Source organism: Lepidochelys kempii, chromosome 11, assembly GCF_965140285.1.
Source record: "Lepidochelys kempii isolate rLepKem1 chromosome 11, rLepKem1.hap1, whole genome shotgun sequence".
In the NCBI taxonomy this organism is placed as follows: Eukaryota; Metazoa; Chordata; order Testudines; family Cheloniidae; genus Lepidochelys; species Lepidochelys kempii.
The window spans coordinates 58621139-58649062 of record NC_136390.1 but is presented as its reverse complement, the minus strand read 5'-3'; the positions used below and the strand labels follow the sequence as shown (position 1 = coordinate 58649062).

At 43.0% G+C, this 27924-nt stretch overlaps 2 protein-coding genes across 9 annotated transcripts in view; one reads left to right on the top strand and one right to left on the bottom strand.

Annotated features, from left to right (window-relative positions):
* Window positions 1–892, bottom strand: part of SPATS2L (spermatogenesis associated serine rich 2 like) — a 146268-nt gene extending 145376 nt beyond the window's left edge. For 3 of the 4 annotated variants that reach the window (XM_073306330.2, XM_073306332.2, XM_073306328.2), the window contains exon 1: window positions 708–891. The gene's annotated coding sequence lies outside the window, so the exon portion shown is untranslated. Of the gene's footprint in view, window positions 1–707 lie in introns of all 4 variants that reach the window. The other variant, XM_073306331.2, reaches the window with a different exon arrangement.
* Window positions 65–26440, top strand: LOC144929131 (uncharacterized). 5 transcript variants are annotated; one of them, XR_013634432.1, is made up of 4 exons: window positions 65–2935; window positions 3095–3137; window positions 24407–24937; window positions 25872–26440. XR_013634432.1 is itself a non-coding variant. In XM_078848012.1 (4 exons), exons 1-4 carry the CDS (start codon window positions 362–364, stop codon window positions 10470–10472), a joined length of 282 nt encoding a protein of 93 aa, XP_078704138.1. In that variant the 5' UTR covers window positions 65–361; the 3' UTR covers window positions 10473–17770. The 5 variants fall into 5 exon arrangements, 2 of the variants coding, with proteins under 2 accessions (XP_078704138.1, XP_078704137.1); XR_013634434.1 differs by lacking the exons at window positions 24407–24937; window positions 25872–26440 and adding an exon at window positions 10383–17770 and having other exon boundaries at window positions 65–1076; window positions 2830–2935; XR_013634433.1 differs by lacking the exons at window positions 24407–24937; window positions 25872–26440 and adding an exon at window positions 10383–17770 and having other exon boundaries at window positions 65–1219; window positions 2830–2935.
* Window positions 26441–27924: the final 1484 nt, after the last annotated feature.

The following is a 27924-nucleotide window of genomic DNA, read 5'->3' as shown; positions in this document are numbered from 1 at the left end:
TGATCTGGCTTTATCTTTTTTTTTTTTTTTTTTTGGTCTGCTGCTGCTCATTTGTGACCAGGGCTGTTACTGGACAGAGCTGTACAGGGCCAGGCAACTTCAGGGCTCTAACCAGCGGGGGTGCAGGCAGGGGGGACGAGCGATGCGGGCTGTGACAATCGCATTCCCCCTGCTCGTGTTTGCAGCGCTCCGGACCAGGCGGACGCTGGCTTTGGCGGGGGAATATCGGCCACCGCCAGCACAACGGGCTCAGCCGCGGCTGCCTAGCTAGCAGGAGGGGCCCGATCCTGCCTTCCTGGGGCACTCGCTGAGGGCAGCTCGGGGCGGGCCAGGAGGATCAGATCGGGCCCCACCGCTGTCGATGTTGCACACCTGGCGGCTATCAGAGACACCTCTCGAAAGGGGTGAAAGAAGCGGCAATTCGGCTCCTGGGCTCGTGGCATTAGGACAACGCGGGGCGGAGGGGGGGTTGTCCGCTTTGAACCAGGACCGATCCTCCCGCAGGAAACTCCAGGGACTGCAAGAGGACAAGTCCATCACCCTCCCCCCCCCCCCCGCCCCGGCAGCCTGCAATCTGGAAATGGCACATGCAATGGCCCGAAAGCCCCCAGCCCCCAAGAGAGGCGCCTCCACCCCGCGCTGCTAGGCGCGGCAGAGCGCGGGGAGAGGGGGGCGGCGGCGGCGTGGCGCCCCACCGGGTCCCTTACCGCTCAGCCAACGGTCTGCTCCCCGCGGGGCCCGGGCAGCGCAAGGCGGCTTCCCGCTGGTGCCCAGCTCCGCTCTCCCCCAGCGAGCGGCACATCCGCGCCTGGCCCTGCCCCCGCCTGGATTCCTACACTCGCCGCGCGCGCCCTTCCCCTCCTCCCTCCGGGCCGGGAGCGGCGGCGGCGGCGGCGGCGGCGGCAAACCCCTCCCCGCCGGCCCGCTGCTGCCCCCTGCTTCCCGCGCCCACTGAGGGGACCGGGGGTGTCTCCCCGCAGGCGGGCTGGTGGCGCTCCCTGACCAGGGGCTGGCCGAGGTGGGAGCTGAGCCGGGTCGCCCGAGAGCCAGTGTGAAAAATCCGGTTGGGATTAATAGTTGGGTACAAGACAAAGCCCCTAACGGGGGATGGTCCCCAGGAGAGCTGGAGGTCCGGTCCGGTCCGGTCCGGTCCGCTCCCCCCCGGGCTGAGGGGGGTGCCTGTGACAGAGCCGTCAGCGGGGCCCCGCCCGCAGAGTCGGTGCGTGACTGAGGCAGCCCGGATTTGGAGAGGCGTACAAAGGAAGCCTCCCCGGAGCAGGACCCCGCCACCGTCTCTTCTCTGAGGCACCTTCCCTTGGCCACTGAAGCCTGCTTCGCGGGAAGGCTGGCTCGGGGACCCATGCCTGCCTCCCAGCTGATTTTAAAATGTCCATGATTTTTAAGCCCTGGGGATTTTTTGGCTGGGCGGTTGTGGGAGAGCTGCCTGGGTGGCTAAAGGGAAGCAAGAGAGGGCAGGGGGGTCAGTAGTTAAGCCTGCTAATTGCGCAAAGGATCAGACCAGGCGACTCTCACGGGACAGCTCTTTCAGTTCCCAACAGGGAATGAGGCTCTCTCCCAAGGCCCCTCGTAAATTAAAGACATTTAAAAATAATAGGGAAACAAGTTAGGTTTGCCAGGGATGGCTCCCATATGGCAACTCCAGGTTCAGCACACTTGTATTAGCATAGCACAGGCCATGATTTTGTGAGTTGCCATAATCATGGGGGGGAAATAAGGATTATTTTGGATATGAAACAAGCCCATGCGGTTAGATTGCTTAATTTTCCAGTATTTTCATGATTTATGTATGCCCTTGTAACCATGGACACATAAATTCCTGAAAGTGTAAGGATAACACTGTAACCCTACTCATAAAGGGGGTAAGCAAACTACGGCCCGCAGGCCGGAGCTGTTTTAAGGCGGCCCGCGAGCTCCTGCTGGGGCACTGGGTCAGGGGCCGCACCTGCACTCCAGCCAGGGCACCAGGTTGGGGGCTGCACCACGCGGCTCAACCCGGCTCTGGCGCTCCAGCCGGGGCACCAGGTCGGGGGTCACACCATGTAGCTCCCAGCAGCTGCGGCATGGCCCCACTCCAAGGGTCGGGGGGCCGCTCCATTCATAGGAGCCGGAGAAGGGACATGCCACTGCTTCCGGGAGCTGCTTGAGGTAAGCGCTGCTCAGACCCTGCGCCCCTGAACCTCTCCCCATGCCCCAACCCCCTGTCCCATCCCTAATCCCCCTCCCCCACTCTAAACGCCTCGATCACAGCACAGAGCACTCTCCTGCACCCCAAATCTCTCATCCCCATCCCCATCCCAGAGTCCACACACCTCTTACCCCCTCCTGCATCCCAACCCCAATTTTGTGAGCATTCATGGCCCGCCACACAATTTCTATTCTCCAATGTGGCCCTCAGGCCAAAAAGTTTGTCCACCCCTGGGCTAGATTGTGGTATTTTGAGGTTGAAGAGTGCCTTACTCTCAATTTTTTTAGTGAATCCCCCTGAAGAATAAGGTACTATACTTATAGTGAATAACGGTGTCACAATCTGACCCAAAGTTCTTTAAGGTTAAGGCTCTTTTTATACTATGAACTGCAAAAACTGTTTTCATGTCTCAAGTGTGATGTAGCTACTTAATTGCCAAAAACATTTTGTTTTGAGACATATTTGGCCAAATGAAACCCTTCCATTGCGTGGCACAGGGGGGAGAAAAGCACAGTAAAGAGGTGAAGTGAGTCTGGGAATTCTACATGCTGTAGTACTTTCCCTCCAAGCCAAAGAATCTCCTGTACTTGGTTTGTCGTTACTTATTTTCATTTGCATTGCAGCAGTGCCTACGAGCTCCAGCAGTATTGGGTCCCATCCTGTTAAGGGCTGTACAAACAGACAGATAGACACAGTCTGCCAGCATCCATGGATTCTGCTCCCAGATAGGTAGGTAGGAATGTGCAGAGGAGCTACAGCATCTCAGACACTATAGCTCAGGATGAATGAGGATGTTATCATCTGAACTGTCTAGGAATATGGGGCTCCAGCACTGTGCACAGGGCAAATGTTCCACTGAGATCATGTTGTATCTGTTGTTCTCCTCAGGGTCCACGCCACAACCTGTGTCCCTTTTGAGCTGCTACTAAAGGTAATCAACAATTTTTAAAATGTTTTTCTGATGAAGAATAATATTTTTTTCTAAAACAAACATTTTTGTGAAAAAAATCCTTTTTAAAACATAAACCTCCTGATTTTTTTGACAACAAATGAAAACCAAAATGTTTTCAGAGTTTTGTTTTGTCTTCTGCCCACACCATTTTGCAGTAAAGGGATGAAGGGGAAAAGGAAGGGAGAGGCAAGAGGAAAGCTAATTCGGGAAACTGAAACATTTTCATTTTGGGCTTCAACAAATGAAAAAAAAAATCACCAGGTTTTCTTGGGAAAAAAATCAGAACATTTTAAAAATATTGTGAACATTTTTGAGCAAATAAAAATTAAAAAATATTTCCCCAAACACGTTTACCACTTTTCAACCAGCTCTCGCTGCTACCAGTTGCAACCCTTCTCCTCCCTCTTAAGCATATACATAATTTTCTTCTATTAGTATTTCTTTATATTAGTATTTCTCCTTCCAATCACAGTAAGAAATTATTTGGCCTATCATTATTTGATACAGTTTACATCATGGACATTTAAAAAAAATTTTTCAAAATATGGAATAAAGATTGAAAAATACTCTGGCCTATTCAACAGTGTTGCAATGAGAAAAATGGGATAAATTACACAAGTCACAGTTACTACATGAATCTTCTTGCGAATATTCTTGGCAAACTCTCAGAAAGAAATGTAAACATTTACAGCAAGTTTTCCAGGGATAAATATTTTAAAATACTTTCTAAAAAATTGAGTTAGGAATTCTTAGTCCAAATTTTTGTAAAGACAGGGTTAAAGATATAATGAGTAAATATCTATTAAATTAAAACATCAGAATGTTATAGATATAAGTTAACCAACAGTTGATTTACCCACTCAGAGCCAGAAAACCTCCCACACCTTCATAAACAGTTTGGTTTATAGTACCTATTGTAGTGTCCATTCCTCAATGAATCAAAACCCCTAATCAGTCTCATCTGCCTTGTACAATATCTACTGATTGGAAGAGTCCACATATTTGAAAAATTATGGCATGAAATTAGGTACTTGGTTATTTTATGTTGCATAATGGGCAGGAATAATGGGTTAGAATTACTTTGCTTTTAGAACCTTAACTATGAATTTTCTGATCTTCATTCACATTGGTTTCTTTCATTAGTGTTCTACTAATGCCGTTTTAGTTTAACTGACATTTATTTACATCCTGAAGTATACCTTTATGGCGATTTTTGTCTGGGAATTCTGGAAATAATTTTGAAATACAAAAGAATAGTTCATTATGCTTATAAAACAAGGATTATGCTCACCTGCTGGCAGAGGAGAATACATGTAAATCTTGAGTTTGGTACTGGCTTTGTGGGACCCAGTGGGTAACATGTGAGATGAAAGGCTCCAAAGGCTTTACAAATTATATTTGGATTTCGGAGAGTGAAGAGAAAGAGAATGTGGGAAAGTGAAACGGGAACCTGCTGTTTAGTTCATGCATAAACTATCCGTTCAGTCAAAGGTCACTCTTTTTTCCCATTAATTTAAAGGATCGCATATGAAGTGCAATTTAAAAAATAAAAATACAGTCAGTCCTGTTTTAGGTTTGTTGTAGCCATGCAGGAGTGAAGTAAAGGCTGAGATGGAACTTAATTCTAAACCTCTATTTAGATTTGCCTCCAACTTTCTAACAGAAAAAGATATTTGAAGATTTTATTAATGCATAATCTTAATTGTAAAGTCATTTTTTGTGAAAGTTGCAGACAAATCCATTTGGCCACTTTTGATGCACTTTCCAAGAAAAAAAGTTTTACGCCTTCTTTGGCAATTTGAGAGTTCAAAGAATGAGGTGTTTGCACTTCTGGAAAATTTTGCTAACTTTTTTATGGCTTTTTATAGCTCAGAACTGTTTAGTCTAGATACTCCACATTTTATTTTCATCTATTGGTCTTGGTGAGGACTGGAGTCTTTGGACAGTTTTAGTGGTGAGCTGTTTAGTTATTAAATACAACTGATACAAACATTAAAGACTCTGAAGAGTTAAAAAGGTACAAATGGAATGGATGCTTTGGGAAGCCTGTAGGTGTACATAGAAGTTGATGTGAAAAAATTGCCATGTACAGCAACTGACAGAATAGGAAAGTAGAAAGAACAATAAATATTCTGTATGGAACACCAGCAATGGCTGTTTCAAACCAAACCATTCTTCAGGAAACCAGGAACCATTCATTCAAGGACTGTTCCAAATGTCTGCCAATTGAGATCTTTGGTTTTTACTTTTATTTTTAAAAAAATTACCAACTCATCACTAAACTATGTATCACAGACTACACAAATTTGTTAACTGTCTTTTGTGTTTTTTAGAAGCACCCTATTAACCTTTTTATTTTGTAGTAAATTTTAGAAATCAATATTGACTGGTTCTTTGCCCAGGCTGCATATAGAGACTTCCGTAAAAGGAAGACAGTTACTTTGGGTCCAGTTCTCATCTTCTGTACATGCGGAAGTATAAACTTTATGGAGACCCATGTAGGGATAGTTCTGTTTCCTCCACAGAAATCTGTCATTTATAAAGCTATGTGATAAGCAGCAATACTTACAAACTCTCTGTTGAAAGATAGAATCAGGAGTCTATGAGTGGAAAAGATAGTCCAGTGGTTAGGGTACTAGCCTAGGACTCTGGAGGCCTGCGTTAAGTCCTTGCTTCACTGCAGACTTCCTGAGTGACTTTGGACAAGTTAGTCTCTGCGTGCCTTGGTGCCCTTCTGTAAAATGGGGATAATAGCATTGCCTTATCTCACAGGGTGTTATACGTATTGTGAGATGCTCAGATACTACAGTAATGGAGAACTACAGTTGCTTTAGAGTCTGTCTACTTAAGGTACCAATATTTCCCTCAAGTCATGTAGATTCTGAGCTACAGTGGAGCACATAGGCAGCCCAGGTAAAGCAGGAAAAGCACCTCCCTCTGGGCTGCCTCTTCTGTGTTGTGTCTTTTGAGAGACAGCCTCTGAATCCATTAGTAGCTAGAAGTGCAGGAAAAATGCAAATGTAATGATCTGTAAAATGTTCCATACAGATAAAAGATCATTCAGGACCATATTCTCCTGGCTCTTGCACAGCTATACAAAGTGAGGATGGAAAGGATACAGGGAGTGTCTCTTGTGTAGGGAGCAGCCAAAAGCCAGCTGCTTGCTCTCTTTCAGAAAGAAGGTGTGGGAAGTGTTAACACTGCCAGCAATGCTACCTGGCCGAAAACAGGTCTGGGAGTGGCTGAGATTATGATTGTGTCTAGCAGTACCAGGCACCTGGTGCTACGGTAATTTAAAGCTACTCTTCCACAATGGAGATAAAACCTCCACCATCCTTCATTAGCAGGGATTTAATCTGTGAGCTTTAGCACCAAAAGAGCAGAGCTCTACCATGTGAGCTGAAGGAGTATTTCCATTAGCTGGTTGCAGTAGTAGGTTCTTATCTACAATTTGGACTAGACACTACATAGGGACACAATCTACTTAGCCACTACTTGCAGGCATGCTTTCCCCAGCACCTCAGAAGCATTTTTCCTCTTTCTGCACCACAAGCAAAACACATCCGATCACTGCGAAGGTACATCTCCATGCTCTAAGGGGGGCTCAGCCCTTAATGACTTTTGTGGTACAAGATTGGGGCAATAACCACAACAGAACCCTCCATCTTCATAATAAACCACTCTTTTCTGGTGTTAGTAAGTAAGGCTCTGTGAGACTCAGTTGTTTGGCCACAGAGGGACTTGCACACACTTCTCCCCATTTTGTTTTGCTTGGATTTGTGCACCACTTGCATCTTACTCTGAGTGCTGTGGTCAAATGAAGATCTGAACAAAATTCATCCAAAGACTTCTTGGTCTCTAACATCATTTCACCTTTAAACTATGCAACTCCAACAAAACTATTTCTGACCAACATCATCCCACAACCCAAGTAGGCTTTGGTACTTGGAAGCTTTTGAGTGAACCTGACCTGAGTTTCAGGGTTGGTTATGAAAGTTTTCTGCACCTCTTTTAAAATCTCTAATTTATTCATCACTACATTCTTGAGTATTTTTTCAAGTCTTGTTCTTCTTTCTGCTCTAAAGTGAATTTAGTGTTGGTGCCCAAATAGCTCCATTGGAAGATGGACTGAAACCAAAAAATCAGATCAAGGGAAGTTCAAATACAGATTTAGATCCAAACTTTGTGGTTTGGGCTGATCTCTTATGGAAACTATATAAAAAGTTCCTTATGTATCCATTGAGCAGATACCAGAAAGGAAGCAAAAATACTTCCACACACTGTTTTGTCCATGTGCCTTATACCTGTTCTGGGAAGAATGCTTTAGCAACAAAGTGGTGCTTCAGTCTTTCCCATGTCATTTTTTCTGAAACTGCTAACAAAGCTGGCATTTACAAAAGTGGTTTCTGTGTTTACATTGGCTGGCAATCAGTTGAGAGATGGCAATTTACTTTACAGTGACCTGCAATGGAGTCAAACTAGGGATCTTGAAGTGAAAGACACCATATCAATTCCTAGTCACCTGAGCCATCCAGTCTCTCTTGAATATTGATTCTGATCACTGAGTGGTCTATTTTCATCTTGAATTTGTGCATATGTGAGTTTAACTTTCATTAACTTTAGTGGGAGTTAAACTTATGTAGCAAGGGGACATCTGAATCAGAGACTGCACTCGAGAGCTATGTTCGCATCCAGACCCTAACCTGATCTTTACAGGGAAAAGATCATGAGTGTAAAATAACCCTGGCCAAATGAGTATGAGGAGCAAATGAGAATAGCAAAGCTATGTATGGTTTTGGAGTTTGCTTTGAAAATCTAGAAATTAACATGAAACTTGTCTGAAAAGCAATATAAATATTTCAAGACAGAGGTGACACATTTGCTGGCAATCTGGGTCCTGGAATTAGGAATCTGGCAGCTGAGGTTATGCTGTTGATATAGTGGATGTGTTATGCTTTTGATAGAGTGCTTGAAAAGAGGTTGGTTGACAGGCAGAAAAAGCTGTTATCAAGTGGAAAACAGTGGATACAATGACCAGCGTTTCATTGTCATTACAAGATGGTCAAGGAGTAAAGAAATGACAAAGATTAGATAATACGAATAACTAGAAAAAACAGGAAAGGACCAAAAGCAAGGACAAAAGAAATGCTGCTAAACTAAAGTTTGGTCAATAAATGACTATTACAGCAAATAAGGAAGTGATGTGGTTCAGATTAGTCAGGGCCCAGTCCTGCTAGGTACTGAACAAAACTTCATTTTGTTTGTATCTATTTAGAGATACCCATGGTCCCCTACACTATAGTAGCTGAGCGCCTCATAAACATACATACATTTATTCTCAGAACACCCTTGTGAGGTAGAGAAACATTACTATACTGTATTAGCAACTTGCTCCAGGTCACATGGGAAGTCTGGCACAGCCAGGGGATGGATTGTGGATCTCATGAGACCCATCCTCACAGCAACTAGTAAGGGAGTGATGTTGAGAGTTAAGCCTTACCTACACCCACATTTGCACTGGTTTAAATAAATTGGTTTAAACCTCCACCTCTTCCTCCTGGGGAGGAATAAATGTGGAACACACGAATGCCATTTTCTGAGGATAATTGCACTTTAAGGGTCTAATTTTGCCCTTTATAGCACAACATGCAAATAGAGGATCAAGTAAAACTTAGGGCAAGCAGTTGCTGGAGAAAAGTTATACAAAATCCAGCAAGCGTCCTATGTTGCCACTGCCAACAGACAAGTGCAGGGATATGTAGGCTGCTGCTGCCCACAAAGATGGTGTCTAATGAGCAGCGGGCATGGCAAAGTGAAAAGAAGTTGTGGTCATTATGGTAAAGTGTAGCGCAGCATGTGATGTACAGCTGTGTATATATCTAGTATATTAGTAAGTATGAACCCCACAGCATGAACAGGAGAAGGCTGCTAAGGCATCAGAATTACATTGTCTGGCTCATCCTGTCACTTGAGATTCAGTACGATGTGTTTGGAGAGTAAAGAGCCAAGAGAGGTAAATTTAAAGAAGAATTATGTGATTTGAGTGAGAGTTGGTGGCATCAGGATCAGTTACAGCGGGCACCCTTTGCAGACCAACATGTTTGGGGGCTCACATCCTATGAAATTATCCCCCTAATACCCACACTTACAGAAGCTGTACGTGTGAAACAGTGGCCATAACATGCTTATGCAGACACAACTATGTAGAGGTAGAGGAGCATTCGGACCATGTAGGTTTGGAGGGAATGAGTAGCTGAGGGTAGGGGGTGCTCAGGTAGACAGGCTGATTGGGGGACACTGTGAGGAATCAGGAAGGCTGGGGTCTAGGGACTGAGAGGAGAGGGGACACAGGAGGAGAAGAAAGCAGCATGTAGCAGGGAAGTTATGGGACTAGAAGAAGCCCCCAACAGGGATAGCAGGAAGCCACTGAGTGAGAAAGCTAGCTGATGGATCAGGAGCAGACGCAAGGCAAGGGATGGAGGAAGGTGTGTAAGGCAGGAGAATTTGCTGGAAGATAGGAAGTGGGAAATCCTTGTCTTCTCTCGTCTCACTAGCTTGGAGGGTAGGTTCTCAGCTCTAGGTAGTTTCAGACCCTTGACCAGGCTGTGAGGACTTTGGCTCCATGAGGCAGCAACAGAGAACTCAGCGTGATATGCTCACATTTGCTCCTGGTATGGTAGGAGGAACTGACCGAGCATTGGCCGAAATTTGCCTCCCTGTGGAGTCTTCCTGGCATATTTTCTGGGACTTCCTCTGTAGGACACCAGCTCACTTCATCATAGATGTGTTGCTCAGTCACCATAAGCTTGAAAACCTCTGTGGCATATGTGACTGGCTTGCTACAGCTAGCTTGGAATAGCATGTCCTTTTGTCATTCAGGAACCGCCAGGATTGTTATGTCCTCCAAAATGTGGAATGTCTGAAAGGACTGAGAAACCTTCAGTAGTAAACCATGGCACCCTTCGGGCTACAAAGGTCTACAATTTTTAAACATATAGCGTATGTAAATTTCACCTACCATTGTGTGTGCACTCTTTTCACTCTGCTTAACTCAGCTATGTCGACGGAGCTCCTGGGAACTGAAGTGTTCCTCTGAGAATATAATGAAGCTGAATTATGCAAAATATCATACCATCAGATTCCACGGGCACTTTTCTCTGAGGATGCACTGAACCTCTTTTAAAGTACTGAGGCAACAATGTACTATTTGATGTCTGCTTTCAGGTCCTTCCCCCTCTGCAGCCCAGACACACACCAGCAGGACCTGGGATTCCGAACTGTCATGGAGCAATCAAAGAGGAAGTGCTTCCATGATGAACTTATGGTGGACATCTAGGACAAGGCCAACAAACAATACCAAAGGGAAAAGGGTTCATGGCAAATGGAAAGGCACAGACAGGCTACAGAGCACCGGGAGTGAATTGCAGGAAAACCCTGGCATCATGAACTTGTCCAGTGCAGCCCACTTTGGCGTCCATAAATCAGGCTGTGTGGTTCACAAGGGCCTGTATAATAATGGAGTAGTACCTTTTGTGGTTCATGTACTCATGTGCTCCTTGAGCGGGGCAAACTGTGTACACGTGATTGCCATCAGTGGTCCCAGTGAAGTTTGGAAACCCCATTCTCTCAAAACCAGCTATTTTGAACACCAAAAAATACAGCATAGATTTCAAGATGACACTTCTCGGTAACAATAAACAATACACTCTGAAAAGCAGCCAACTGTAGTGAAAAAAGCCTTGTCCAGTTCAACATTAATGATTAAATCTAGAAATAAAAAAAACAAAAAGAACTTCTTTAGCATGCAACCTAATAAAATAAATTATCAAATTTTATTATCAATTTGCAGTAGACAAAACATGATTCACTTAATGTTTGTAACATGCTGGGGAGGAGAACTGCTAAGTTTTTTATTATTAAACATGGTAAACTCACTAACATACATTGTGGCACCATTGAACTTACAGATAGTTTTAGGTTAGGGATCATTTACTGGTCATGACAGTAAACAAATATTGCTCAAGTCATTTAGGAAATGTTGTTCCCTGTGACTAACATCCACCAGCAAATTACACAGGCCTGCTATTTATTACCACTTGGGTGATATTATGTTCTGCACAGTTTAGCCTGTCTCCACACTAATCCTTAAGGTGTGTTTGTTTTTTAAACATCTATTTTGAGTTTAATTCAAGTTGGCTGTAGTGCTACACAGCTGACAGCATGGCAGCGGGAGGCGACTGATCGTTACCAAACTTGTGCCTGTAACGTAGTGTACTGTACGACTGCGACTCACATATGCCAGCTTGAACTGACTAAAAAAATGTATTGTCACGTCAGTTTCTTTATTGTCAAAATGTGGAATGGAGGGGCCATAATGAACCTTCTTTCTGACTTTTGTGTGTCAACAAAATCTTCAAACAAAGGAAGGAAAATCTGTTGTGGACAAGTAAATGCTATGTATAGTTGCTAAATATTGGTGGAAAGTGGTCTTCCCTCTTCTGCCCCTGCACCCATCTACAGTTTATTTTCACTATCATGCAATAGTGCAAATAAACTTTTATTTTTTTAAACAGAATAATCTCTAAAGGTGAGGCCTGGGGAAGCTTGGCTCTGGATCCAAACTTGGCAGCTCAAACCACATCTACTCTTTTTGTTTGTTTTTAAGAATTTGCTTCTAATGGAGCTCTTGAAATGAGGGTCAAAGTTCAGAGAGCTAGGCTGGAGGACTTTATTAGTATTCTCAAGACCCTGTCTTGAAGTTTAAATGTTAAATGGGAAGTGTGACATTTCCAGAACTCTTTGTGGGTGCAGTTGTACTTGAATCTGAATCAGAATTCCTCTGTGTTCATCTTGCCTATAAGAATTACAAGGCCACAGTATGCATGCTGTACGCTTTGTATACACCCTTCATTTGTAAACTGAGTGAAGTACACATTCTGCAGCCATGCTGGTGTGTACTTGCGTTTCTGCAAGCAACAGTCTGAATTATCAGATTTTCAGTCCTGGAATACTGAATTGTAATGAAATGGCCGGCAACCAGTTGTGAATTTTAAGCAAACTGTGTAAAATAATCAGCTGCATCTTAAGGAAAGAAGCCCAAAATCAGATATTTTTAAGTTCTGTTATTTTTCTTATCTAGCCCTGTTAGGGAGTACACTCTAGATTCAAAATAAAAATCAAATTCTAGGTTGGTAATTCAAGGTCAAGTAAAACTTAATGCTAGGGTTTATTCCAAGAATACCACCAATTAGCTACAATCACCTTATCAAAATGTTGTGATTAATGGAATAGAAGCTGCACTCTGCTGACAATTTCCGAGGGTGTGGGTTTAGTAAGATATCATTTGTCACACTCAGCAATGCTATTCCAGAATTATGCCGAGATCAAAACCCTGATTGGAACCTATCAAACCAATAACTGCAGTTAGCCAAGTGACTGAGCAGTTGTGACAACAAAGCTTGCTGTGGGTACTGTGCTATGAAATGAATATGTGAAGCTGCTGCCAGTGTGTGACAAGCCCTGGGACAAGAGAGTAGCAGCATGGTAAGTGCAAACAACAATAGCACAGGAATAATATAAAAAGTTTAGGAGGTGAAATTAACAGGCCATTGATAGATATTTATTTCTGAATAAGAGACATTCAAGTAACATTTAGGTCTACTGCTTGTGATTTAAACTCTCAAAACATATGCAGGGTAGTTTAGATATCTGCTCATCTAATCTCATTATAGAAGCTCAGTCCAGCTCCCATTGAATTCAAAGGAGCCTTGTCCTCACTGAGATACTCACAATTCTCCCATTGTTGGTCTAGCATAGACCTAACAGAAGCACTGCGTTCTTTAGTATTACTATTTGCTTGCTGGTAATGCTGAAGGGCTGCAGCCAGGAATCAGTGTGTTAGACACTGTACAAACACATGTTAAATAGAAACTCCCTGCCCACAAAAGTTGACATGGTGGTAGGTGAAAACACTTATCCCGAGTCTACACTAGTGTTTCTATCATTGCTTGCCCCCATGGAGTTACACTGGTGTTAAACAGTTAATGCTGGTGGACAACAGCATCGATTCTCAGTGGGGAAGCAGCCTGGTGTTTTTGTGTCAGTGGAAGTAGGTTCTAACCTACTGTCACCTAAAAAGAACTGTATCCTTCCTAGCTTCAAGCCTTGTTCTCCTTATTCAGGCAAGTTGTCCCACTGAAGTCTTCAGTGTTATTGAAATCTTGTAATGTTGTTCATCTCGTTGTCTCCTTCGTCTTTCCTACATGCTTTTAACCTTTTATCTTCATTCTGTGGGATTTTTTGGCTCTTCTGTATCTTTATTATCATCTAAATATAGTAACACTTCAGACTGTTTCTCTCACTACTGTAACTTTGGCTGTCATTAATTGATTCTGCATGCAGTTATACCTAGCTTGCATTCTAATCAACTTTGGCAGATTATGCTTTTAATTAGTTCTTTAATATTTCTCCACTCTCATTTGCAGTGATGGTGATGCATTGTAAGAACCCTTCACATGTGTCATTGTGGTTGCATCTTGAAAGAAAAAAAGTCTTCCAAATGGTTTGGGTGTGAAAAATCTACCCAGTTTATCATAAATCATGTTTTTATCCTCTTCAGCTGGACTAGTGGATATGTTTGTGTGTTTTTTTTTCCCCACGATTGGAATAATACATCACAAGTTACTTTTCCATCAGGGGCAGGGATTTGATAAGCCCCCTACTAGATCCACTCTCAATGGTATTCTGCACGAATTGTAAATCCCTGGATCTGTCAGATCTCTATCCAACAGTGCTGTGGGCATGGTTCTCCACTGATTTGTTCTGGTATAGTTATTTAAACCTTAAAGTGAGTGTTATCAGGGTGAGGAAATTGATGGATCAAACTACTTGTCTTCCATCATCCCATTGTTTTCAGGATTTCACCCACTGAACATAAAGAGCTCTGAATAGTACTAAGGTATTATTGGGTCAAATCTTGAGGTGCTTACTCGCTTGTTACTCATTGTTTATTCAGACAAACTCCCACTGATGCAGAGGACTGAATAAAAACAGAGTAAGGACCTCAGAATTCAGCCCATCCTTAATAATGATTTGAAGTATCTATTACCTTTAATACTCTCTGATAGCCTATGCTCTTACCTAATTAAATATCATTCTAATTAACATAATGTTTTGTGTTAAAGATGGGCAATTTCTTGTCTGCCAACCTGTGTATCTGACAGATTATTTGTAAAAACCTCCTTATAGAAACATGTGGTTCGTTAAACTTTCCCTGGTAGCTATATTCCCTGTCAGTTCTTTACTGTTTGGATTTAACAATAATTAGAATGATCACTGCTGCAGACATTGCCACTGTGAAAAGCACATATCTTGAGGATATCAATTATGCCTAAAATTATGGCTCATTTTTGTTTAAGACATTATTGAGATGTGTTTTCACATCACATCAGACATATGGTACTGCATTAAATACACTGGCAAATAGTTCTGAGCAGTGGGGGAATGTATTCATGGTAATAAGGCCAATATTAATTCACATATAGAATTCTGAATCTTTTTAATTTTTACCCATACTAGTGTATTTGAGCACAGTATATATGTTTGAGTTCAGGGCTTGTGAGGTCATCAGGGTTTCTTTTTTGAAGTTGCCTAAAATAGTTTTTCATGAGGAAGACAAAGAAGGTGAAATCCCAGCCCCATTGATATCAATGGCCAAAATAACTTTGTCCCTGGCTTGGTGGAGATGTCTTGGATCAAGTGCTTAATGTTACAGGGATCAGCCCTGCAAAGTGCTGGACATTCTGACCCTGATCCAGCAAAGCATTTCAGTATGTTTTTAACTTTAAGCGTGTGATAATTGCCTTGATGGTTCTGGACCAGAGTGCTCAGCACCTTGAAGGATCAAGTTCTTAAGCCAGAACCTTTTGGAATAGTGAGGAAAAAATTACAGCTGGGACTGGAACTAGGCAGGAATAATTTTTGCAGTGTTGTATTTGTTGTGAGGTGGCTACAGTTTGAGTATGCACAAGCCTAAACTGTGCTATGTTTTTGCTTTTTACGAACCATCTCTGTTCAAAGCCATATTCTGTATGGATATTGGGCCAAATCCTGGAGATCTTACTCATTCTATTTAGGCAGAGTTCTCATGAACTTTAGGGAATGTTTATACTGCAGTTGGGAGGTGTGATTGCAGCACATGTAGACATACCCAAGTTAGTTTTGGCCTAGCTAAATTCTAGTCCCCCAGCTTGTCCAGGACCATGGATACATACTTGAGCAGCTGCAGCCTGTGGTACCTTGACTTCACTGCTACTGTTACTTGAGATAGCTTTTCTCTAGCTAGATCTCAGATTAATAAGGCATGTCTACATGTGCTGCAATCATACCTCCTGAGTAAGAACTGCAGGGTTTGGCCCACTGTACATTAAACAGATGAGGATAATTTATTGTATCTGTGTCCACGCTTGTAAAAAAGGAAATAACCTTACTCCTAGGGTGAAATCTTGGCCCCACTGAAACCAATGGTGAAACTCCCATTGACTTCAAGAGGGCAGGATTTCACTTCTAGAGTCCAAAGCGTCCTGACTGCTCAGAAGTTGTGACCATTTTGAGTCACTGCCTTTTGCATAGTTTCTTGGGACACAGGTTGAGGGACATACAGAAGTGTGAGGACCAGAGCTTCCTACTGAATCATTCTGGCTGTTGAAAAAGAATAAATAATGGGGAGAGGAAGTCAACTCTTCAAGCTAATGCTAATCTCTGTGTGCATCTAGTATTCAAATAAAAAGAGTTATAACTGCAGGGTAGTCCAGGTTCTAAGAAGGGAAACTAACATATCATGTTTGGCTGTTCCTTAGGAGCCCAGGAACCAAATAACTTAATATGTGTTTAAAGTACTTTCCTAATATGTTTTCCCCATTTTTCTAACCATAAAGTGCAACTTCAATATGGTAGGAATGTTTTTGGGCCCATTTAGAAATGTATTCATTGAAAAAAAGAGTTCCTTTAAAGAGAGAATTTACTGGAAACAAACAACATCTCTTTAAAAATCAAAGTTATTTAAATCAAATGAAGAGTTGCTTTCAGCAGCTTGTCCTTATCCCCAGGTTTTAATGAAAGCAACCCACATCAGTTTAATGTTCTTTCCAGTTACAAAATCTCAGCCCTGGCAGTCTTTTCCTCTACTTTACCACGAACTGCCAGAAACGAAAGATATTTCCCATTTGCTGCAAACTGCTGAAAACTGCAAACGAGAAATCGTGTGTCACTCAGCTTTCATGTCTGAAGCATAGGCACAGTAGAGCAAAGTATTTTAATGCTGCCTTCATTTCAGACCTATGTATTCAGTACTGCCAATGCCAAAGGCCCACCAAAACCACAAAATTAAAAAAACCCAAAACTCATAATTTTTAAGCCAATCTTGTTTCTTTTTAATTTGCCTTCTCATTTGTGAGTCTTTAAGGTACATTTGGGTAACATTTTCAAGCTTTTCTCTGCAACCATCAGAAATAGAAAGTTGATTTTTTTTTAATCGCTCAAAACTGAGTTTCTCATCTAGTTTAGGTGCTGGAACTTTAAGGAAAATGCCAAATATTGCAAGGATCCCAATAAAATTGTAAGAATGGACAATAGTATGAACTTCCATTCAAAAAACCCAATTGTGTTAAAATCACTTTGCGACCACATTGCAAAGTCAAGCTCTCAAAAGTTAGGAAAAACGAAATTATAATGCAACCTTAATAAAAGTGTTGCTACTACTCCACCTGTAACAATTGCAATAATCAGATTTAATTGACTACAGAGATAGGGCAGTCTACACAGAATACTAATCAGAATAGTCCTGCTAATACTTTGTCATTAAGAATAACCTTCGTACTTAATAAGAAAAGAGAGCTGTGTTAGTTGTGTTCATCAACATCGCTCCAGTTCAGTTTCTATCAGTATTTCTATTACAAACCCCTAATTCCAATGACTTCATAATTCAAGTTTTATACAAAACTTTCACAAAATCCTATACTCTATTTTACATGTAAATAAAAAGAAAGAACACAAATTAATCAGTGGTATAAAACTAAGGCAATGGAAAAGGGAGATATTGCACTGTAATATCAAGATGCAAAGGTTAGCCTTCGAAGTGACAACACTGCCAGCATAACTCTCCTCCCAGATGCTGTCATCCTGTTTCCTGTTCTACTTGTATCACTTAGACTTTAAGCATTTTGGGGTAGGAAATCTGTCTATATCTTTTCTGTAATGTGATTTGCACGTCTATGGCATGAGATGAATAGTTTTGGTTTGAGTAATTTTGGAATCAACTGACTTGCTTCATTTTCTGGTAGCAGCTTCTCAAGGAAAACAATCCCCTGGCTAAATTCTCAAACATCATCAAGTCAATGGAAGCTGATTGCTTCTGATCATTCATTTTTGATCATTCACACAATTATGTAATGGGGTGGGAGCACATTTTGTAAATCCAAATATGTATTTTTATTATTAGAGCTGGTCAAACTTCTCCAAATTTTTGATTTTTCAGTGAAATTTTTCATCAAAATTTTGAGAGATGATTGGAAAAACAGGATGATTTTTGTACAAATATGTTTTTTAACCAGCTATGGGACCGATTAAAATTTTCTGAATTTTGAACTTTCAATGAAAAATTTTCTCAAAATGTTGACAATAAAAAGGAAAATTTTTGCAAATATTTATGTGAAATGTGGTCTCATTTTTTTATCAGCTCTAATTATAATTTTTTTCTTCTAGCAGCAAATGTTATCTCTGTAAAATATAATGTATATATAATGGGCCAAATTCACCTTCTGTAGCTCTGTAGAAATAAACAACAGTTTTAACTGTGCATGTCTCTTCATGATGACTATGACAGCTGGAAAACCAGATTTAGGCACCCAAGTCCTGAATTTAGGTACGTAAGTCCCAGTTTTGGCTCCACTGTGATTCACAAACTCCCGCTGAACCCTGTAGGCGCCTAAATTCACTCAGCACCTAAGTTTTCAGGGTAAAAGTTCCTTCAGCTCCTACATTTCTGCCCTTGAGGATATGCATTGCTACCTCCCTCTAGGCATCTGGATGCCTTCCTCTCGGGCAGAGAGGGTGTTTTTGAAACTGGGTCTCTCACATCTTTGGTAAAAGCTGTAACCACTGGGCTAAAAGTAATAAGGTGGGCACCTCTTCCTCCTCCTCTAACCATTTTTGTGTGGCTGGAGACAGGCACCTAACTTATTCCTGCAGGAAACAGTGTAGGCACCTAAGCTGCCTGACTCCAAGAGAGGAATTCCCATTTGGGGATCGAAAGCAGGGATATGTGCATCCCTGCAGCCCAGACGTAGTTTCCTATCTTTGGTAAGAGTGAAGTACGTAAGCACATGCCTAACTTTAAGCAGGTGAGTAGTTCAAATAAAATAAATGCTTAGAGTTAGGCATGGGATTATGTTATTCACTGAATTGGGGCCAGGGTGAGGACTGAGGAAAATCTGAGTGAGGACTTGAGGAGTTGGCTAGCTCATCTTCTCATTCCATTATGGGGCCAGCTGCAAAGTTCAGATCCACAACCAGATGCAAAGTCTGAGGGTACTGAGACACAAGAGAAAAGCTTGAGACAAATCCCCAACTACATGCAAAGGATGAATCGTCTGCATATCTTCTACCACTGGAACTGGTTGCAATTCCAGTGAAGAGAAAGGGCTGTGAATGTTAGAAAATGTCTTTAGTGGCCTAGCCTAGATTGTAAACCTCATATTTTGAAGTCTTCAGTGAGCTTCCTTTCCCCATAAGTGATATAGGAAACTGTGATGCTTCCCAGGGATACCCAGGGTGGTGAATCACCTGACTGCCACTTGCCTTTAAAGTGAGGAAGTCTCATCTGTGCCAGCTGTGGATCAACTCCCTGAAACCATCAGCCTTTGGCAAAACAAGCGCTGCCTTTCAGGCCTTTGCAGGCCTCACTCTGTCTGTATGGGTTAGTATAGGCATGCACCAACTCCCAAGTCCTCTGTGCATCCCCCCCAGAACTGCCAGATTTATTACTCCCAAAGGAAGAAGACACACCAGCTTGCTAGTTTTAATGCAGGATCACCACTCTGCATAACACACAGCCCTTAGATAGATTTATAGTGAAAAGAAGAATAAGTTCATTATCAAAGAACAGAGGTTCAAATGATAGTAAGAATATCAGAAACAAATGGTTACGTATCAAACAAAATCGTAACAGGCTCTCTAGGACAGTGGTTCTCAACCTATTTATCACTGTTGGCCGCTATGCAGCCCACAATGTCTTACCTAGGTCACAGGTTGAGAACCCCAGTGCCCCCATAGATCCCTATGCCCAATGCCCCGGCCCCTGCCGACAGACCCTTCCCCAGAGTGGGACCAGGAATGGACCCCTGGCACAGGGCCGATCAGCAGCCCTGACCCTGGACACCGCCACAGGGCAGGACAGCCCGGACCAGGCAGGGTTTTCATTTAACTCATTCTGAGTATCCCTTATCGTAGTGTGGTAGCTACCTCAGAGTTTTAGGGGGACACCCCAGCCTTAAAATAAAACCATTTGATACTACTAAACAAAACAGATGTGTCCCACAATGATCGATTCAGTTCTATATATGCTGCAGAAATGAATCATCCATATAAAAAAAATTAAGAGACTCCATAAACATGGAAAGACTAATAAAAATTGATTCATTGACTGCAAGTATACATCACTGCAGTACAAGAAGTAAAGTAATTTAACATGAACCAATTGGGATATGTTTACACCAAGACACAGACATGACTGAGAGTGTTTTATTTAATGCTAGCATTGTAGAAATATATATTTGTACTGTTAACAGGTTAATATTTTGGCACAAAAAAGAGCTGTGCTGTTTTTTGGGGGGAAGGGAGGGAAGTGAGAAACAGATTAACAAGCTTTTAAATGCCAGGAAGCTGAAAAGTAGTGCATCTGTTTCACCATTATCCTGTACATAATACTCTCAAAGAAATCCAGGCTAAAAGATTCAATATCTTAGATTTCATTCCAGCAAATGCCTTTGAGCTACTAATGTAGGTCACATACATTTGGCATCCTGTGCAGGTTTCCAGCTGTCAGCTGAATACAGAAAATGGTGGAATGTGTTCAATTGCACAGTACTTTGGAGAGTGTATTTCACAGTAGAACTATGCGTTGCCAACTTTTAAAGAATGATTCAGACTCTCCCATTCCTAGGCTGTTTATCTGAGCAGTTGCTTTCCCTGGCTGGCTGATAAAAAGTAAAGTTTCTTCTTAACCCTTTTAGTTTGTGGATGGCACATATCCTGAAGAATGTGGGATACATGTCCTGATTTTTAAAATACTATGTACATTGATGTCCTCATTAGTCATCTAAATATTAAGTCATTTTAAAATCCTACTCTGCTCTTGGCCTTAATACCTTGTGACAATGAATTCCACAAGTTATATTTGTGAAAGCATATTTCCTTTTATCAATTTAAATTTGTTGCATTTCTATTGCATTGGATGTTTCCTTGTTCTTGAATTTAGAGTAAGGTAAAGAGCAGTGCCTGACTTGCCTTCGTTAAGTTTTCATTATTTCCACTAAGGATGGATAAGAGTAAATAGATGAAGCCCTAGTTCTTGCACTCCTTGGACACTAATTTTGGAGCAGTGTGGGTTCTACATGAACACTAATTGGCAGGCTTTCATTTAAGTAGCCTAATAGACACAATGTAGGAGTGATTCATGTCTGTGCTAGGTTGCTCTGGATAGATGGTCACACTGGGTTGGTGTGATAATATTTCCAGGAAAACAAAGTTTATTTGCAATGTAACTTCCAACATACAATATGCATTACAGTGCCTGTTTGTGGTGACACTGTGGTTGAGGATTTTCAAAGTTTCGTTTACTTTCAAGTGTGTCTCTCTCAGCTGCACAGAACAGTAAATTGGTGGACAAGAAGAGCACTTCTCATTTGAGTAAAGTTTGTGCAATCGTTCTTCAGAGCTACACATACTTAATCAAAAGATTTTTCCGTGATAAAACCCCGCTGAAGAATAGCTTGCTTGGCAAAACTACTTTGCACTTCTATAGCTCTCACTATGAATCTCACTAGGCCTTGCAAGATGCCCATTAGATAGGCATTATCTCTGTTTTACTGATGGAGAAAACTGAGGCATAGTAAGGTGAATTGCTCAAGTTCACATAGCGAGCCAGTGGTACAGCCAGGAATAGAACCCAGGAATCCTGGTCCCATGTTCTAACCACTAAACTACTCTTTTTCACAGAAAATGTGGCTGTGTATTATTTCTTTAGAATTTTAATACTGTATATAAGGTAGAACATGCAGATTAATGGTAAAGAAGCATTTTAGAAGAAATGAGTGTTGAAGAGGGATTTGAAGGAAAGAACCCAGGGACTTGGGCCCAGATAGATTTCAATGGAAAGGAAAGGGATTTACCAAAGGGGATTATTCATTAGAAGTGTGTTGGTGGTCTTGGTCCAGTTCCAGGGGGTGTGCTTCCACAACACAATTGGTCCCTTTGTTGGCATTCTCCACAGAGACTGAGAATTGAATGATTTGCTCCTCTCACCTTTTGAGATGGGGTCCTTCCCAAGTAGGATGAAGACAGATTAGTCAGGCAGAGTGGCAAAGTTTGCACAGCCTCTGTCCAAAGTATGTCAATCTTGGGGCTAATTAGAGGGCTTCATTTTCCAGCACTCTCAACCTTGTACCTTTAATGAGTGCTGAATCCACTTTCAAAGGTTTTCAAAACTTGATTGAAAAACACAACTGGGAGATTTGTTCTGCTGTCACTGTTTACTTTCAAAGTCAACATTGAGTAATATACCAGGCCTTGGGCCAGCTGTTGGATTCTTTCTTCCTACTAGTTTGGGATGGAAAACCCCAGGGTAATTTGCTAAGTGATCCCTCCAAGGACAGGGACTTCCAGTTCCTCAGCACTATCTGTACTGTACATGCAACACTATACTTAGTGCTTTAAATCCAGGTGGGAATAGAGGTGGTTGAGCCACACCCCACTTGTCACTGTTATAAAAATGGGAAGTTGTAGGGTGCAGTCCTAGAACACTCCCCCTTGTGGCATGGCACTGCAATCCCCCTGCCTCACTTTCCCTCCTGGCTGAGATTCCCCAATAAAATAACTCACAGCCACGAGTGTTTAAAATTAACATTCCCCCTTTTGGGGGCCTAATTTATTCAGGCTTTTTAACAGACAGCTGCTTTGACCAACCCAGGCTCAATCTTTTCCTGCAAAGAGACGTTTGTGTCCCAGTTCTCCTTTGCTGAAGAGCTTTGGGTCCCAATGCCCTCTTAGCCAGGCAGCTCTGCCATCCGACCCTGTCCCCTGGCCCTCTCAGGAAAGTTCTTCCCACCCCGCCTGCCCCCAGATCCTTTCCTAGTCCTCATAAATGATCCTAACTGCAGCACTGTTCTTTACCTGATGAGCGTCTTTAGTCATCTGACTGAGACCGGCTGGGAATGGGGGCCAAGTGTCTGCTGGTCCTTCCCTGGATTGCCTGTCCTTAGCGAGGCTGTGCCTTGGAACTGGGATGGCTGGCCCTGGGCCCCACTGCTCCTAAAGGAGGCTGACAGGTCACCCTATTAGCAGAAAAAATGAGAAAAAGTTGGAGCAAATATTGCCATAGTGGGTGGCATCCTGTACCACCATTGTAGGACTCTCAAAAGGGCTCCCTCCTTCACAATCCTCGTGTAGATATTTCACCTTGCTTTAGATTTCTCCATTGTTTTCTGTTAGTAAATCAAAGGCCCAACCTGACAAACCCTACATGCACAGAACTTGTTATTCACACTGAAGTAGCAGCCGGAGGCCTAATCAGGGATCAGAGACCCATGGCACTAAGTGCTGTAAAAAATAAAGAGTAAAAAAAGAGTCCCTAGTCCTCCGCTCTGACAGTCTAGCATTATGATAAACAGCCTGATAGACTCTCCAGCACACAGGCTTTTCAGTATTCCTGACATGCCAGTCCTCAGTTGTGCCTGGGAAAGAGTTGAGTCAGAAATAAAGTCTACACCAGTGAAAGCAAAAGCCTTTCCTCCAGGAAACTGTTCTGCTCTCAAATATGCAAGATTTGATCAACCAGTGTAGCAAAGGGCTCCCTACCCACCTTATATGTTGGTAACCCAAACAGAATGGCAATCCATTGTTTCTCATGTGTATTGCAGGTCTCTCTCTTAGGCTTGAACATTTTGTACTTGAATAGTTTGTTTGTACTTGAATAGTTAATATTTAATTCCTGTTCCTCTGATTTCTCTGTTATTTTTAGCTCTTTATGCCACTTATTTTCTGGAAGCCTTTTCACTGTCCTGTAGAGCTTTCAGGACTTCCAGACTTTAGTGTACACAACTTCATTCAAGATTTAAAATTCAGGGGAGAGACAGTCTAGACACTCCTTATTTGTGAAGTGTAAGTGTGCTCGTTTTTTCCACGACATTTGATGAAAGGGACATGAGCAAGTGAATTAGCCATGTTTTTACACAGTGATTCCCCATTAATCAAGATTAGCAATTCATGAGTTCAGGATAAGCCTGTTTTTGTTCAAGCTGATCTTTCACCTTCCTGTTTAGAAGTTGAATTAAAGGAAAATTAGTTGCATTATGCCACTTGTGACAGTGTGTGAGCTGATTAGCTTGTAGACTACTGATTAGTTTGAGGCAGTCCTAGTGGAAAACTATGAATTATAATAGGATATGCAGATAAGCCTGTAGTGATATCTTATGGCATGGAACCAAATGAACATTTTTTTTAAAAATTCAAATGACAGACTTTCTTAATTGTAACCTGTAATAGACTGGGTACATGGCAGTATCTCTCCTCACATCCAAACAATTCACATAATAGAAATCATAGAAACGTAGGACTAGAAGGGACCTCGAGAAGTCATCTAGGCTTGGTCTACACTATAAAGTTAGGTCAGCATAAGCTGTGTTAAGTCGATCTAATAATGTATGTGTCTACACTACCAAGTCAACTTCTGTACTCCACCTCTGCAAGAGGCATAGCACTTGATTCAACATCCACGGGTCGACATGGGGATAGTGTAGACACTGCGTTGTGTAATTCAAATGTATTGGCCTCCAGGAAGTGTCCCACAGTGCTCTGCTGTGACCACTCTGGAGAGCACTTTCAACTCCACTGCGCATCAGCCAGATACACAGGAAACAACCACTCCCCTGTTAAAGCCCCAGGAACTTTTGAATTTTCATTTCCTGTTTCATCAGCATGGAGAGCTGGCCAGCTGATCATGGAGATTCAAGAGTGCAAACACGCTCCAGCATGCAGTACACAGGAAGTGGTGGATCTTATTTCTGTATGGGGAGAAGAGTCTGTGCAGGCAGAGTTCCGATCCTGCAGAAGAAACTCTGACATCTATGCCAAGATCACATGGGGTAGAAGGGCTACACCAGGGACACACAGCAGTGCCGCATGAAAATAAAGGAGCTTTGGCAAGTGCACCAGAAGACAAGGGAGGCAAACAGTTATTCTGGTTCTGCCCCACAGACATACTGCTTTTATGAGGAGCTGCATGCAATTCTCGGCGGGAGACCCCACCCTACCCCAAGTTGCTCCATGGATACCTCTCAATGAGGAGGACATTGTTGACGAGGAAGAGAAGGAGGAGGAGGAGAATGTGAGGCAGGCAAGCGGAGGATCCATTCTCCCTGACAGCCAAGAACTGTTTTTAACCCTGGAGCCCATCCCTTCACAGGACCAGTTGGTGGCAGAGCGTGATGCCGGGGAAGGCACCTCTGGTGAGTACACATTTCCAATCAAACTGTAGGAGTTACATGCTATTATTTTTTATGTTTAATCTGAATAAAAAAGTGGGTGTAGTGGGTATTGATGGCCACTCCAGCTACGCAGAAGGTGCTCTCAGAAAAAGACTGTTTATGTACCTGGGGATGGCCCAGGAATCCTCGATGGAGATCTCTAGGAAGCTTTCTTGGAAATCTTTGCAGAAGGATTTCTGGGAAGAGCTGCCTTATTTTGTCCACCATGGTAGGACACTTTCCCATGCCACTCCAATATTAACTCTGCTGGCATCATTGCAGCATAAGGACCAGGTCTGTACCCAGACGCTTGCAGCATCTGTTCCTTTGCCGCCTCTGTTACCCTCAGGAGAGTGATATTGCATAGGGTCACGTAGGAGAAATGGGGGAAGTTTTCAATGCTAGCCCTTAAACTGCAAACAATTCAACCACGCTGGGTCACACAACCATGCTTTCCCAAACGTTCCGTGGATGTGATTGGAAGGGATCAGCGTGTATTGCAACTAGCATTGAAAAAATGGGGGTGTGTGGTGGCTTCTTGTTTGTCTCTCTTCCCCCACAACCTGGTGCCGCTTTTGTAAAAAACAAACTATTGGGGGTCTTTACACTGGTGCCTGTTCTCAAGCACCAGCCAGGTTGCTAGGGCTAAGGGGGCTTTTCTCAAGTTGCAACATGTGATCCCAAGGATGTCTTCATAAAAGCAGCAGCACAAGACCTCTCGCTCATGCCTCGTGGCCTTACTCACCATGGCTGGAGCAGCAAACAGACTCTTGCAATAGCCAGTGATTTTAATTATGTTGTGGCTTGCAGGGAAGGGTATTGAGGGGTGGGGTTTTTTTATAAAAAAAAAATAATCTTGCACCAGAAACAATGTGTGCACTGTCAATGCTACCCTTGTGCTTTGCATTCCTTGCAGCTGAAACCTTGTCTGTTGATGCATCCCCAACACTTGGACAGAGACTTTCACAGATTAGAAGGCGGAAAAGAAGATTCGGAAGGACATGTTCAATGAGTTAATGCGCACCTCCAAGAATGACAAGATGGAGCTCAGAGCATAGAAGATTACGTTGTCCGAGCACATGGACATGAGCAGGGAGGACGGGAAAGCATGCAGGAAGGAATGCTGTGGATTACGAAGGAGCAGTCAGACATGTTGAGGCGTCTGGTTGAGGTTCAAGAAAGGCAGCTGGATGCTAGAGTACCTCTTCAGCCTATAATGAACGTGCTGCCATCATCACCCTCCAAACGTCCTATGTGGGGGGAAGGGTGGGAAGTTCGGTATCCCTTGTACTCAACACCAGGGGAGGGTACAAGGACCAGAAGTTGCCCATTCCCACACCTTTGATTGTTATTGCAGTTCATCTGTAAGCAAGCTTTCCTTGTTTCTCCTCCCCCCCCCCAGTGTTATCAGGCCTTTTGCCCCAGGTTATCTTACTTTTCTTTGCTGTCTCTGTGTGTTTGTGTGCATAATAAAACTTAACCGATTGATGAGAAAAGGCTCTTTATTCATTCAGCACATGGTGGTTGGTGGGAGTGGAGTTTATAGGGGAGAAAATGAAATGGAGGGGACAGTTTGGTAAGGAACAACACAGATAAGTGTCACATTACCCTGGCTTATTGCTGAAACTGGTTTTCAAAGCCTCACTGAGATGCAGAGCCCCTCGTTGTGCTCTTCTTATTGCCCTGGTGTCTGGCTGCTCAAAATTGACTGCCAGGCAATCTGCCTCAATCCCCCACACTGGTGAAACTTTTCTCCCTTTGTTTCACAGATATTATGGAGCACACAGCAGACAGCCATAACAATGGGGATATTGCTTTCACTGAGATCTAAGCTCATAAGCAAACAACACCAGTGACCTTTTAAATGTCCAAAGGCACATTCCTCCATCATTCTGCACTTGCTCAGCCTATGATCGAACCAGTTCTTACTGCTGTTCAGGCTGCTGGTATATGGCTTCATGAGCCACGGGAGCAAGGGGTAGGCTGGGTCTCCCAGGATCACAATTGGCATTTCAACATCATCAGTGGTTATTTTGCAGTCTGGAAAGAAAGTCCCTTCTTGCAACTTTCTGAACATACCTGTGTTCCTAAAGATGTGTGCGTCATGCACCTTTCCTAACCATCCCACGTTGATGTCGGTGAAACAGCCCCTGTGATCCACCAGCGCTTGCAACACCATTGAGAAGTACCCCTTTTGGTTTATGTACTCTTTGCCAAGGTGGTCTGGTGACAAGATAGGGATATGCGTCCCGTCTATCGCCTCACCGCAGCTAGGGAACCCCATTGCGGCAAAACCATCCACTATGTCCTGCACGTTGCCCAGAGTCTCTACACTTCTTAGCAGAAGTCTGTTAATGGCCCTGCAAACTTGGATCACAACAGATCCCATGGCAAATTTACCCTCTCCAAATTGATGCCCCACTGATCGGTAGCAGTCTGGCTTTGCAAGCTTCCACACAGCTATGGCCGCTCACTTCTCCACTGTCAGAGCAGCTCTCCTTTTAGTATTGCTAAGCTTCAGAGCCAGGGAAAGCTCTTCACACAGTTCCTGGAAAGTGGCCTTACACTTCTGAATGTTCTGCAGCCACTGCTCATCATCCCATGGCTGCATAGTGATGCAGTCCCACCAGTCAGTGCTCATTTCCCTGGCCCAGAATTGGCGCTCAACTGTGTCAAGGTGATGTGTGACTGACGCCAGCAACTGTGAATTGCTCCGCTCTATGTCTTCCAGCAGGGGTGCTTGTATCACATTGTTCCACGCAGCGGCTCCTGTATCAGCTGTGTAAGTACTGCAGGATAAGGCGCGAGGTGTTTATAGTGCTCACAACCACAGTGTACAGTTGAGTGGGGTCTATGCTTATCGTGCTATGGCATCCGTGCAGGTAACCCAGGATTACGAAAAGAGGCACAAAAAAGGCTTGGTTTGTTTGCTGTTGATTTCAGGGATGGAAGGAGGTAAGTGCATCATG